General features: G+C 38.9%; 1 protein-coding gene across 6 annotated transcripts in view; it reads right to left on the bottom strand.

Moving 5' to 3' along the window:
- LOC147016808 (immunoglobulin superfamily DCC subclass member 4-like) overlaps window positions 1-14,788 on the bottom strand; it is a 187,248-nt gene that overhangs the window by 53,465 nt on the left and 118,995 nt on the right. For all 6 annotated transcript variants that reach the window (XM_085845835.1, XM_085845834.1, XM_085845836.1 and 3 more), the window contains 4 exons: window positions 14,364-14,513; window positions 9,669-9,824; window positions 8,930-9,340; window positions 8,496-8,660 (listed from right to left, as the gene is read on the bottom strand). In XM_085845835.1, the coding sequence (XP_085701961.1) occupies window positions 8,496-8,660; window positions 8,930-9,340; window positions 9,669-9,824; window positions 14,364-14,513 (882 nt within the window). The remainder of the gene's footprint in view (window positions 1-8,495; window positions 8,661-8,929; window positions 9,341-9,668; window positions 9,825-14,363; window positions 14,514-14,788) is intronic.

The raw sequence follows: 14,788 nt of genomic DNA, 5'->3' as shown, positions 1-14,788 counted from the left end.
GTAGAAGGTGAGGATTATTACTATATTTCAGTGGAGGAACATATGCGATTGAGGAATGAAGGCCAAATATTTGAGGAGGTTTCTCTTGGAACAACAAAATATTCACAGTGCAAGAGTGAGTAAAAGAAACTAAAATCTGGTGGTCTTGGGATATTAGAAACTAATCCAGAAGGAATGAGACAAATGATTGAACATCTGAGTGGTAATGGGGTTAAGATTTTATCATTCGGTTTTGATGTAAATGAAGAAACTCAACGCAAATGTTTGAAAAGCAGAGATACAAGTATTAGTGAAGAAGAAATTACAACTCGTATAAATGTTAGTAAAGAATTTGATGAAATATTTAAAGAAAAGGATTTATTTGAACACATCTACTTTAATGATGAAGAAAAGGAAAACTTCCCTGTTGACCTTTATAATTCAGTGAATGATATTTTCCAATAAATAAATGGATGCGAAAGAAAGAGCTGTTAGACAACAATCTTCTTAAAGAAGATTTAAGGAACATCAAGAGTTGGTTTCAAAAGTTGTAAAACAACAAGAAGACATAAAGAAGAAACGCAGACAGAAACTAACGGGTGAAGAAGCATTTGAAAGAAAACAAGAGAAATTTTTGAAACCACTTTTAAAAACTTCCCAAGAAAAAAAATTATAGATGCTTCCACAGTTCCCACAATAGAATATACTCCGAAAAAACTACAGATATGTAAGATTTCAGTCAAATGACGGAGGAAGAATTAGGGCATATAGGAGAATTAGAATATTATGATGGTTTATTTCAACAATTGGAAGAGATTAATCAACCCCCTGATTACATTGTGAAGGCTCTTCAAAACAATGAATATTCAGCAGATTCAAAAACCAAAGCAGGACTCATTTTAATAGAACAACCAGCAATATTTCATCTTGTTCAAGAAAAGGGATGGATATTTAATGAAGAATTAAGGTTCTTGATTTCTGCTCAACCCCGTTAAACTAACTCCGAGATTAATGTTTCTTGTCACAAAAGATGAAAAACAAGGTTTAACTGTGAGTGATAAATCAAAGTATTTTGATAAACCATTGGATATGAAAAATAAGGATGATAGTGTATATATTGATCTGCTGGATTGTCTTAATAATAGGGTGAGTCTATCTGGTAGAAGTAGGAAGAATGAGAAGGAGAAACACATTTTTCAGGTGTTAAGTAGCCTTGGTTCAGGTGTTAGTTTTCTTCCAAATGACCCATCACAATTAGTTAATGGACTGTTATTGCTGTTCGGTGGTAAGAAGGTTGGAAATAATTGTTTTAATGAAGCATCAGCCATTTTAGAGCAGTTGATGAACATGAAAATAATTAATAAATGTCAATACAAAGACATTTTATCCCATATTAAATAAGATGAGAAGCACAATCCTTAGTTTTAATTTCACAACAAGCGACCACACATCTTCATTTCCATACCCACTACAACTTGATGCAACAAAAGAATATGAGGCGTCTTTATTGTCCATGGAAACTTATAATACCTTGTTTTATATCACCGAGAAAAATGACAAGTTTAGTTATAATCTGGGAAGTCGATACAAAACGATAACAGTTTTACCCAGAGCATATGAGATTTCTCAAATATCTTCCGAAAGTGCTCGCCTTATGAAAGAACAGGGTGATGAACCAAAAAATATTGTTATAGATATTCAAAAACATACTTCAAAATCAACGATTAAACTTAAAAATAACTACAAGGTTGATTTCACAATTTATAATTCATTTAGACAGTTATTGGGTTTCTACTCAAAAAAGATTGAAACTAATGGGACGTTTTACAGTGATCATGTCATTCAAATATCCTCAGGCATAAATTCGGTATTAATTCACTGTGATTTGATTGATGGTGCTTATAATGATGGAATAAGAACAAATACAATATTTTCATTCAGTGCATACTCAACCCCAATTGGTTATAAATTCAATATGGAACCCAAAAATCTGGTTTATCTACCTGTGTCAGGAAAAACCATACACAGAGTAAATTTTAGGATAACCGACCAAGATAATCGTATGATTTATTTTAATGGAGAAATTATATCCATCAGAATTCACCTACGTGAAGTTTTCCAACAAATAAATATGATGGTAATTGTGAGGAAACACGAATTGGGAAAATATAAAATAATTACAGGGATGGGATGTTCCTTTCCCCATACTACAAGGGTTAAGGTATGTATCTTGGTCGAGGATACTATAAACCGAAGAGACAAAGGGGTGTCGGACATCAATTTAGAAGAGATGGGATAATTGATACTCTAATGGGTATAGGTTCAACTATTCTTAAACATAAAGATCTAATTGGTTCAACTGCTTCTGCTGTGGGAAATGTAGTGGGTGCTATAAAGAGTATAAAAGATGCCCAAAAGGAATTTCATAAATTGCAAGCAATAAAATAAATTAAGAAAGGCAAAACTCAGTTGTCTCCCCAAGAACGACAGAAAATAATTCAAATACTTGGGTCAGGGTTTAAAAAGTTTTAACAGCTTTTTTCTTAAATAAATACAAGTTTGGAAGCAATTGGTAATGTCTATGATTTGGATGATACCATTGTCACCTCAAACTCAACTAAAAACGAAGACTACTTCAAGGTAAATACAATAACTGGAACAGACTGGAATGCAAATGGAACAAAAAGTTTTGAAATAAATAATCAACAAACTTATTTGAATATAACCGAAAGTTTCTTGTAAAAATTTACATTCACCAAGGCTACGAATAACACAAACGCTACACTCGTAAATGATTTCTTCTGGAAAATGTTTGATAGTGTTCATTTGTACATTGGAACACAAGAAGTTGAAGCGGTTGATTATGTCTCTGCTACATCTGAAATGATGAAATTTACACTATATTCATTAAGTAATAGAATGGGAAAGGGAGCTGTCGAAGGTTTTATTCCTGATATGCCAACGGGAACAAACAGAGACCCTGGATATAGTCAAAGGAAAGGAATATGTATAATGATGATACAAAACAGGTAATAGTTTTCCTGTAGCAGTTCCTCTTAAATGTATATTCGGATTTTGTGATCATGATAAATTTCTGTATGGTCTGAAAATTAGATTTCAACTGCAAAGAAATGATAATGAAAATAGATTACTTTTTGGTGTGGCTAATGCTTTTGCTGATCAGAACAAATTTCTAATTGATGAAATTAGTTGGTATATTGGTGAATATACTCCTAATCTTAAAACAGAAGAGATGTTGAATGGAAGACTTAATGCAAAGAAGCCCCTCAATGTATCAGACCTTAAAAGAAGATGCCAACACGTTAAACTGAACCAAACCACTTGCACGTGGAATTTGGGTGTTCTGGATGGAAAGCCACGATATCTGTGGCTCATTTTCAAAAAAACAGATGGTGATACTGCTACTGATAAGAATAATGCATTGAGTGATAATGCTAAGGTAAAACAACTTCGCGTTTCTCCAGATGGAACATTTTATCCATGAGATAGATTGGAAATTAATTGGGGAAAAAATGATTATGCTGAAGCATACAAATCTTTCCAAAAGGTGTGTGAAAGCAATGGAAATAAAGAACCCATTTTGGATATGACAGCATTTAAAAGTCTGTATACAATCTATGCGATTGACCTGAGTGCTCACAAGGAAACTATAAAGTCTAATCGAGTGGATACTTCCCTATACATCGAAAGAGAAGGGAGTGAAGAAGTTGATACATATTGTTTGCTTTTGGAAGAAACAGAATTACAGATTAATACAGATAATGGTGTTATGATTAGTCACATAATTTTTTTGATAAATAAATGAGTAGTAAAGTGCCAACTGGGGTATATGTTAATCAAAGCAATCTTCATAAACTATCATCTTGTATTCAAAATCAAAAGCCTTGTATGATTAACGTTAATACAATTCAGAGAAAAGGAGCAGTCGGAATTGATGTTTTGCTCACAAGAGAACAGGTGAAATTCTTGAATGATACTGGCTCACTTAAAATTAAAATGTCAAAACCAATGTTGAAGAAATATTCAATGAGAGAGATGATTGGAGGATTTCTCCCATTTCTAATTCCTTTACTTGCTTGTTTAAGTGTGGCTGGAGCATTGATGGGTGGTATTTCAGCAGCGGAGAAAACTGCCAATGAAAGGAAGGCTCAACTCCGGGCTCAAAAAGAATTGGAAAGACATAACAAAGAGTTGGAGAAACAAATTAGTGGAAGTGGTGTAATTGTAGATTTTGCTGAAAAACTTGAAAGTCTGCCTGATAAAGCGAGATTGTTAGTTGGAGATATTATGCTTTCTTCTATCGCACAAGCAGGTGTAAAATCAACTAAAATGGGTAATGGATTATATCTTTCTAATAAATAAATGAGCATTGATGAGTGGTTTAAAGAATTTGGAAAGAATACAACATCAAATTTAGAACATCAAATATTGTAAGAAATTAAAAATTCATCATGTGTTTATTTGTATGAGAGATGATTTAACAAATGTGTCTAAACATACAAACTTATTATGAACTTTGAAGATAATAATGGGAACGGTTCTCATTGGGTTTGTATTTTTAATAGTCAAGACAAATATTATTTTGATAGTTTTGGTCTTCTACCACCTGTTGAAGTAATAAATTTCTTTCAGAATGGTGTTTATCAAACATTTCAAGTCCAAGAATGAAATTCCAAGTGTTGTGGTCAATTATGTCTCTATGTGTTATTTCAACTCAACAAAAATAAAATTTTAATGACGTTATTTTTAATGTAATATAAATAACTTATATTGGTAAAGATGGTTCTATCTTTGGTGTATCCCAAGAACTGGAAATTAATTTATCAAATTATTACATAAAGGCACGCTGGCACAGGCTGAATGACAGAAATATAGTATATCAAAAATATATAAATATGAAAAATGCTTCTAAATTAATAAATTATCGAAGCCCGACTGACGCGAATGACTTGGTGAGATGAAGTGATTTATCACAATATATATATATATATATATATATATATATATATATATATATATATATATATATATATATATATATATATATCCTTAAATAAAACGGCTGTGTATTCCAAAGATACAGAAGTGTTGATTTTATCTCGGGGTCATACAGAATTCACAGTTCCAATTAAAATAAAATTTTATAAAGAAGGGCGGATCGTTTGTTTGAGAAGAGAACAATGGGGATATATGAAATGAATGATTTAGGATATAATTGGTCATTTCAAATTAACCTGGAAGACCTGGAACAATTAAATGTCTCGTCAGGAAGAATATTATCCACTTGGTGCCCAGAATGAGTTTTGTGGAAGCACGCTTAGCAAACAACAAATAAAATAATTTAATTAGGATAAAATCAATAATGGTTTTTCCATAGTTAAAATCATGAAAACACAAAGAACAGGATTATATATAATAAGTAAGGGAATACAAACTGATTTAACTATGCGACGATGGGGAGGTATTTCCTGTCATTATATTAATCTGTCATATATTTCTAATACATAAATGACAGCAAGAAGGCTTCAAGAAAATTATCATTTCTGTGTCCAAGCATACCTTCAAGAAAAGGGTATTCGGTATTTTAATAAATATGTTCTACAACATAAGAATGAGATATTTTCAATAAAAGATTGGCTTTATACTGATGTTAATAAACCAACAACTTTGGATTTAACTGAAATGTTAAATAATGAAAGAATTTTAAAGTTAAGAAAACGCAAGGCTCTTTTGGAAAATCAGAAGAAATTTTATTGGTTTCCTGTTGTAAAAAAATTATTTTGGATGCAGGAATATCAAGTAATCCAGATGAATATATGTATGATATTCTATGGGGTGAAACTGGTTCAGGGATAGTAAGGGATGAGGAAAGAGTTGAAGAAACTGAGAAGAGAGAGAAGGAGGAGAGGGGGAAGAGAGAGAAGGAGGAAAGGGAGAAGAGAGAAGGAGGAGAGGGAGAATAGAGGAGGAGAGGGAGAAGAGAGAGAAGGAGGAGAGGGAGGAAAGAGAGAGAATAAATAAATATAAAAATATGGAAACCAGTGAGATTAGAAAAACATTGGGGGTATTACAGAAAATAAATAAATCTCAACGCACCGAGGAGGAAAACAAAGAATTGGCAAGTCTATTAGAAATGTATGCATCAAGGCTATTAACATCGGTTTCAGGGAGAAGATTTAAACGAGAAAGTGGAGATAAAGAAGAGAAAGAAGGAAAAGATTATATTATTGATGATGTTGGTGTAATTGACTTTGATTGAAGGTTCACATTTTTTTTCTTAAATAAATGGAGGAGTGAGTGAAGAGATTTTTAAGGATTCTTTATGTTTTAAAAGTTAAGATTCAAATGTGCATGTTAGAAACTAAAAAGGTTTTCGCACTCTATAGGAATTTTTCACATAAATAAATGAGTTATTGTCTAAAATGTAAAAAGAAAACCAAGAGTAAAAACATCTCGTATGTTGAAAGTAAAAATAATAGGGTTATACAAAAAGGTACATGTTCGGTGTGTGGCTCAAAAAAGAGTGAATTCATCACCAAACACAAATAAGGGGGAGATATAGAAAAGTTTTCATCACAAAGTAAATTTACAACAACTGGAATACCAGGCGAATTACATCTACCAGGGTATTCTTTCTGTGGTCCAGGAACAAACTTGAATAAAAGATTAGATGAGGCTGACAATCCTAAACCATGGAGCAAACCTATCATTAGGGTTGATGAAGTGTGCATGAAGCATGATATCGATTATGGGAATAGCACGATGTTGGTAGAAAAACATGATGCCGATAGAGAAATGTATAATTTGTCTCTGATACAAAATCCATTCTTGAGAGAAAAAGTTGATAGGTTCATCGTGAAGAAGATGATCAGTGCTAAATTGAAACTTGGGCTTGGAAATTCAAAAAACTTATAGGCTCTCATGATATCATTTAGATTTAAGAGCAATTAGCTGATGAATTACATAAACCAATAATCACAAAGTTTCATAGAAGGAAGGTTTATTCCTAGGAAGTTGATTATATCTGGTCCACTGATTTAATTGAACTCAATAATGATAAGGGGTACAAGTATGCTTTAACTGTTATTAATTTGAAGAGTGGATATGCGTGGGTTGTTCCTTTGAACATTACCACCACAATTTTATTGAACCGGTCTGCGTACCACCACTTTGAGTAGCACTGCCATAGATCATAGTTTAGCAGTCATATTTGATTACCCTAACGGCCTAACACCTTCAAAAATCTTCTCCAGAATGGCTGGACAGATCGAGTGGAAACTTCACACACATGCTCCCCAAAGCGTTGGGGATATGAGGGTGTTCATGAATAATTGATAGGTCACATGGTTTGGAAGCCATATTGGATTGAAGGAAAATATTTTAAAAATTCTCTCTTGAATCGCTGAGGAAGGAGGGGAAGAGGTGGGGTGGGAATCCAGATGGAGGGGGTGGGAGGAGGCAGGGGAAATGTTGGGAGGAGGGTGTGGAGGGAGGAGAAGGGTGGGGTGGGAGTCCAGAGGGAGGGGTGGGAGGAGGCAGGGGAAAGGGTGGGAGGATGGAGGGGAATGGGTGGGGTGGGAATCTGGAGAGAGTGGGGTGGAGTGGGAGGATGCATGGGATGGAATGGGATAAGGAAGGGGAAGGGGTGGGAGGAGGATCCGGCACTGCCTGGCAATGCCAGGTACACCTGCTAGTATCATAATATAACTCAAAGTGATGTCAATATAAATAATCAGAAAAGGTAAAAAATGGAGGATTCCTTAAATGTAAGTTAATGGACCATGCAGTGAGGACACTGGATTTCAACTCTGATCGACGGCAGCATGGTAATTTCACTATTAGACTGTTAATAAAACCCCAGCTGTCACACTAATGACTTTCAGAGGGGGTAATCTGCCTGCCCTGATAGATCTGGTTACATGTGACACCAGTTCATAGTGTACCACTCAACTCCCTTCAAAACTTTTGATGCACTCAGGATGACTTGGGCTGAGCATTAAGTACTACTTATGAAAAGGGAGTACCATGCAACAATCCCTGAAATGGTCATTTCCCATTTATCACCATTTTGTCTGAAAATTAATTGTGAGGCTGGTAAGATAGCCAAGAGGTATGCAGACTCACCCTGAAGCTGTCTAGCCTGGATTTGAATCTTGGCCCAGCTATAAACTGTCATCCTGGTGTTCCGCAGGCAAGGCAATTCATCAATGCATGCGCAGTCACTCGGACAGACATTAATTAGAGGTGTTCTGTCTGCCAGTATTAGTTAGTGGACATAAAACATCCCACAGTATTCTTTGCAATGAGGTGAGTTATCGTTGACAACCTGGCCAACTTCCAAATTCCTGCTCTAACCTTCAGGAGGCATCAGTGGCACAATGGCACCCCCAGCAAAGCCATGTGCTTGCTGCAAATGACATAAGAAGAAGAAAGATTCATTGTCATTGCAAATATAACGTTGCGTTGGATAGCACTCTCAATTAATAAACTCTCACCCCCTTCTTCTGTGTGTACATTCAACTTCTCTGATGTCTGGCTCGCTCCGCCTTTGCTGTATGCCACAGCGTAGAAGGTATAGTTGGTATTTGCTTTCAGCTCTGTGACCAGGAACTCCATAGTTTTATTAATGATAGCAAATTGATACTCTTGGTTGTTGTTTCCTGTCACACAACACACAAGCATGCGAATCATACAAATGTTATGTTTTCACCTCCATGGGTGCCCAAACTAATTGGACTGTTCAAGGAATCGAAAGGACAACTCATCCTCCAGGAATCAACTAAGTTCTGGGTAAAGGTTTATGTTATCTTCAAAGACATTTATTGGGACAACTAAATCTTCCTTTTTTTTTCTGTGACCTGGGGTTTGCAAAAGGTACCCTGTGGGTTTCAAATAAGACAAAACATCCCCATTCCAATTCGAAACATACCAACAGCTTTTTGGTAGTGAACTGAGAAGCCAATGATTTCACTGCTGTGTTGTTTTGGACGATCCCAGCTGAGTAAAACAGTAGAACTAGACTGGGCCAGGACCCGGAGGTTGCGTGGTGGGCCTGGCAAGCCCTGGCGGATAGTAACCATGAGGTGAGCTACGGCACAATCCTCCCCGACACTGTTTTCAGCAACACATTGGTACATCCCCACATCATCCATGGACAGCTGGTTGATGACTAGATGGTCATTGTCCTGAATCTTTACACGTCCGTTTGAGTGGACAGGATGCCCATCCTTGAGCCAGCGAATCGTCGGCATGGGCTCACCATCTGCAATGCAAATGAAGCGGGCAGTGCCTGCCCGGGCCTTGCTTAGATTTTCTGGTGCTTTGGTGATGTGAGGAGGAGCTGCAGAGAAGATAAGGACAAGGATGGTGGAAAGAAGCAATTGGTTCAGCCAAAGTGGTGGTTGTAGCTTTTTATCCATCTGTAAAGTGAGAACTGCATTTTATAAAGTCAGACAAAAGTTGGTCAAAGACATGCAAGAAGTCCCTCAGTGCACTTCTGTACGGGATTTCATCAGCAGGTGAGGTGGACCCAGTAGAGAAGGAATTTGCAGCATGTAAACACTGGCTTGATGAGTTCAGATTTATATATCTGAGATTTATATATCTGAGTTCGAAACAAGGATGATGAAAAGCTCAATAAGTCAGAATCACAGACAAGTGGTCCTTACTTAAAACTGTGAGCCAAGCGGTGCTCATGAGGGATTCCTGTGAACTCAGGACGTTCACCTGACATACATAGGCTCCTGCATGTTGAGGCCAGGCAGACGTGAACAGCAGGTTCACATGGCCAACGAGCGCAACCTCGGTTCTTATCGGCCTTCCATCTGAAGGGAGGGGTGAAGTTGTTTGTGAGGAAGGAAGGAGGGATTGGGAGAAATGTGAGTAACATCACTGCGAGAAACTGAACCAAAAGGTTCATTTAATTGTCATAAAAACACAAAAATATGACAAATGCGAAAAAATAACTATATTTAAAACAACAGATGCATTATAAAAGCATAACTTCCATCCACCTTCGGTGGCAGAGGTTAACTATCAAGAATATTTTAACGATTAAAATACTTGATGCATTTAACGTGGACTGGAAGAACAGCTGGTAGAACAACTTACTCACCTTTGAGCTCTCATTTGGCTTAGATTCCTGGCCCGACAACAAACAATCAACCAGGTGCTTCACAGGCAGGCAGTTATATCAATGAGTACACTATCTTTGAGTGGAACATGAGGCCAGGTATCATATCTGCAAGCATTTGCTTGTGGTCATTTAAGATCCCACAGTAAAATTAAAAGGCAGGCCATTGTGTGCCTGTAATTCCTGCAGATCCCTTCCTTCGTGTATTCTTTTCCCTTCTATTCGCAATACCTCTCAATTGAACTAACACTCCTTCTAAATGAATTAATTTGCATCTTACTTTAAAAGCTTTTAATAACATTTTAAAATGCTCATTTGCCTTATTTCCCCAGCAGCAATACCCCACATTATTACGGACCAGTATTTTCATTTCGTTGTGCTTTGGTGAGGGTTATGTTGTTACGGATTTGGAAGCCTTTTACACACAAACAGACAGCAATCCCCAAGCTTAGTTATGTCGATAAGTATGTGTTTATAGTTAGATTCTGGATACGCATCCTGAACAGACAACCAGAAGGTGGAGTGGTCTTCTTTGTTACTGAAGACCAGCTTCATTGCTTTTGAAACCTTCAACTCTGCCAGTTCCTCTGCTTCGTCTTCAGTAGGTTCAATTTTGGCATTAAACGGGTCTTTGTGCCACGGAACATCCAACGGTGCATCGTCGAAATACGATTTGAACTCGGCGGAGAGATTGTCGAGATGTCGAGTGATGCAATCTTTGGTGCCGACGGGATGCTCAATCCTCTGTGCCTGCAGGTGCTCGTCCAAGAAAGGAAATGAGGCATTGGACCCGGCCTTGATTCGTGCCTGCCAGACTTCCATTCGAGCAGACAGTCAAGCAAGCTTGTCTTGAACGTCACTGACTGTCACATCACGGCCTTGCAAGGACTGGTTCATTTCGTTGAGTCGGCCGAATATATCGGCCAGGTAGGCGAGCATCATGACGAACTCTTCATTGTCGAAGTGGACATGGAGGTTGTTTTCGTTGTCTCGCAGGAAGATTTCCACCTCAACCCAGAGTTCATACAGCCAAGAGAGGCATTTCCCCCTCGATAGCCAACGGACTTTGGTATGGAACAGAAGTCCAACATGTTCCGCTCCCATTTCGTTGGCCAGGAGTTGGAAGAGCCGATGATTTTTGGCCTTCGCACAAATGAAGTTGATCACTTTGACCGTGACATCCATGACTTCCTGCAAACGAGGCGGAAGAGTCTTTGACGCAAGAGCGTATCGGTGTAGCGAACAGTGGGAGGACGTCACATGGGACCATTCGTTCTTCACAAGCGTGACGAACCCTCCTCTGACGCCAACCATCGCTGGGGCACCATTAGTACAAATGTGCTTGAAATTCTGCCAACCGAGTCCATTAGCTTCAAAAAAGAGTCCACAATAGCTTTGATATCTGCCGCTGTCGTTGTGGTTGGTAGGGTATTGCAGAACAAGAACTCTTCCTTCATCTTTCCCTTTCTCTCGTAGCGAGCGAAGGCAATCAACTGGCTCTCCAGGGCAGTGTCGGTAGACTCGTCTAATTGAAGGCGAACCTGGTGCGCGCTTTGTTTAATTTCGGAGCAAACTTGACGGCACACATCAGCGGCCATGTCGTCAATCCGTCGTCGGATCATGTCATTAGAGAGCGAAACTTGCTGGATCTTCTTTTTCGCCTCTGGTCCGATCATCAATTCCACCATTTTCTCTGTACATGGCTTGATAAGGTCCTCAGCAATAGTGTGCGGCTTCTTGCATTTCGCAATTCGGTATGCCACTTCGTAGCTGGATTGAAGAGCAGGTTTTTCTTCTGGCCGGAATCCAAATTTGGGAAGTGTCGCTTCACGGTCATATCATGATCGTTTCGCAGACAGAGCGTCGATATTATCTTCCTTCCTTCCGGGATACATCTTGTCGCGATGGTTTGAAAGTTTGAAAGGACGTAGTGACGCATTTGACATCACGACTGACAGTGCAGACATTGCGTGCAGTCCACGCCATCTCGACTGACATTCGTGAATCCAAACTTGACATAGCTGTCATTCCATTTTCGAACCTTCGACATCTGAGAAAAAAAATTGAAAAAAACAAAATTCTAACGTTTTTGTAAACATTGGTTTACTATGAATGCTCTGTGGGCTCCGCCTTCTCTTTTAAAATCGTGGTTAAACTCATCTACCCTTTTTACTTTGACACGATGACCGGAGACTCGTCACCTTAATTGTACATTACAAGCTTCTGCATTCTGAATCGCAGTTTTTCGGCGTCTGCTCATGGCCCCCCGGTCGAAGGCCGATGGCCCCCTTGGGGGGCCACGGGCCCCCGGCTGAGAAACGCTGGGTTAGACCATAGTGTGTAATTGTGACAGGGAGTTTCGCCTGCTGTTTCGTTGTGGTTAGTCATTAGCCAACGTTCCACTTACAGTATCGCTCGGTCGTTTTGATTGACAGCAGTGGAGCGTTGGAAGCACAGTCCTTATTTGGGATGATAAATTTGCTGGGAAGGTAGAGCGGGATTTGGATGCTTGACCCCCTGCATCTCCCTAAACTAAGCATCTCAGATGGTGTCTATGGTTGCTTAGAAACCTGTCATACCACGGAGTTATCTGTGGCTCATCAGCTTCAGGGTCATCGGTCAGGAAGTGGATCTGAGAACTCGCCAAACCCATAACAGCATCATTATTTATTAAAATTGAAGTATATACTCAAACACCGCACAGGGTAACATGTTCTATGAACTCTCTAGATATTTATGTTACACGTGTTATCTTTAATGCACACGTTATTCTTTACTAGGAAGAGTACCCGTTTCCAGTGGCAGGAAAAGCAAGCAAAGGTATCCGTCCCCAGTGAGGGGAAAAATTTAAGTTAATCTATCAATTTAAATTATTTCATGGACTTTAAAAAGGTTATTTGTGTTGCACTCTTGGTTTCACTCAGAGCCAAAGCTCTGAGCTACCTTTACCATCCGATGGTGGTGCAACATAGGGTGGCAGAGGTTCAGTTTGTCTAAAAAGAGTGAAAAATATCGCTTGTGATATAAAATTTGGCATCACCATTATTTATGCCTGTTCTCCCATCATTTCAAAAGTGAATGTTGAGCTTCTCAAAATCAGCACGAGAAGCAGCCGCCACAAACAGGAGACAGACGAACGCACAGACAGACACCATGGTAAGCAAAGTATAATAGATGACTTCCCTTCCAAGGAACATCAACACAGAAAGAGACCATTCAGCCCATCAAGCCTGTATAATGGGTGGAAACCTATTTTTTTGCAAATAGAATCATGGTTCGTGGAAGAGCGAGAACACTGAATGGATCAGGATGCAACAGGCCAAAAGGAACAGTAGTGGGTGTGGGGGGGGAGGGGTGTGGTGGTGACACCAACAGTGGAGTTGAAGGACAAAATAGAGGGAGACTTTGACAAACAATGGGGTGGAGAGGAATGAGGTGGACATGATAGATACAGAAGGGAACCCCTCATCCCTATCCAAGTTATCGTTCTCTGTCTCCCTTTCTCTCTTCCTCTCTCCTCTCTGTCTCTATCTCTCTCTGTCTCTCTCTGTCTGTTTCTCTGTCTCCTACCTCTCTCCCCCCTCTCACCCACCCTCTCTCTCCCCCCTCTCACCTGCCCTCTCTCTACTCTCTCTCTCCTCTCCCCTCCCCCCTCCTCCACCCACACTGCAATTCCATGTTGTATCATGTATTTCTTCTGGTTGAATGGTGAGTTATGCTGATGTGCGGAGCTTTTCAAATGCAGTGTGGAAAGCGGCCGCCAGAATGGGAGACAGCCGAATGTGTGAATGCATGGACAAACACCATGCTTTACATAATACAAGAGACATACATGTTCATGTATGTAATTACCCTCCGACCTTTGGCCATTGTTATATTCAAGGTATGGTGAGGGAGTGTCATTTGCACTACGATGAGTCAAAGCAAATCACTTTTCCTGTTTATATGGTTTCTGTGTGTCGTGACTTCAAGATTATCCTGCATTTAAGATGAAAATTATGAGATTTAGGAAAAAGTTGTCATGCACCCACTTCAATGCAACCAGCATCAATGCACGCTTTGCAGGGACGTGATAGACCAAAAAACACAAATAGAAAGAAATCCAAACAAAGACCGACAGAGAAACAATTTGAGATGGAATATTCATAAAACTAGTGGCAATATTGGAAACATGTGGAAATTCTGAAACTTGTGGAAGATCAATCAGGTCAATGACTTCGTCTTGCCTTACCTTGGTGGCTCCAGGAAACGATGGGACCAGATGGAGATGCATCCAAGGGGTTAAAAGCCAGGCACTCAAGAACAGCCTGACCGCCAGCTACTACGGTTATATTTGCAGGGCGCACAACAAAGGCCAGCCCCGGCAGGTCAGCCGCAGGTTCTGAAAGACAACTTGATTATAAATCTGTCAAAAGCAAGCTGAGGAGCTTGCTTTCTCCCCTTTTCAAAGCATAGTAATGTTTCTGCCAGAGTTCCGCAGCTACTGCCAAGGTTCCTTCACCATTCACAGAGGTGATACCAATTGTGAGTATACTTTGTTTTTTTGCAATTTGTGAAATACAATTCAGCTACAAATAACCTTAAAATTCACCAATTAGCAATAAAATTGCAGTTTTCCTTGAGTCGAATTCAAAAGCTTTCAACTGAACAAAGAAC

This window comes from Eptatretus burgeri, chromosome 11 (genome assembly GCF_056783735.1).
Source record: "Eptatretus burgeri isolate ZD-2024b chromosome 11, Ebu_testis_v1, whole genome shotgun sequence".
NCBI lineage: Eukaryota > Metazoa > Chordata > Myxini > Myxiniformes > Myxinidae > Eptatretus > Eptatretus burgeri.
The sequence above is the reverse complement of the archived record's forward strand: the minus strand, read 5'-3'. Positions and strand labels throughout refer to the sequence as shown.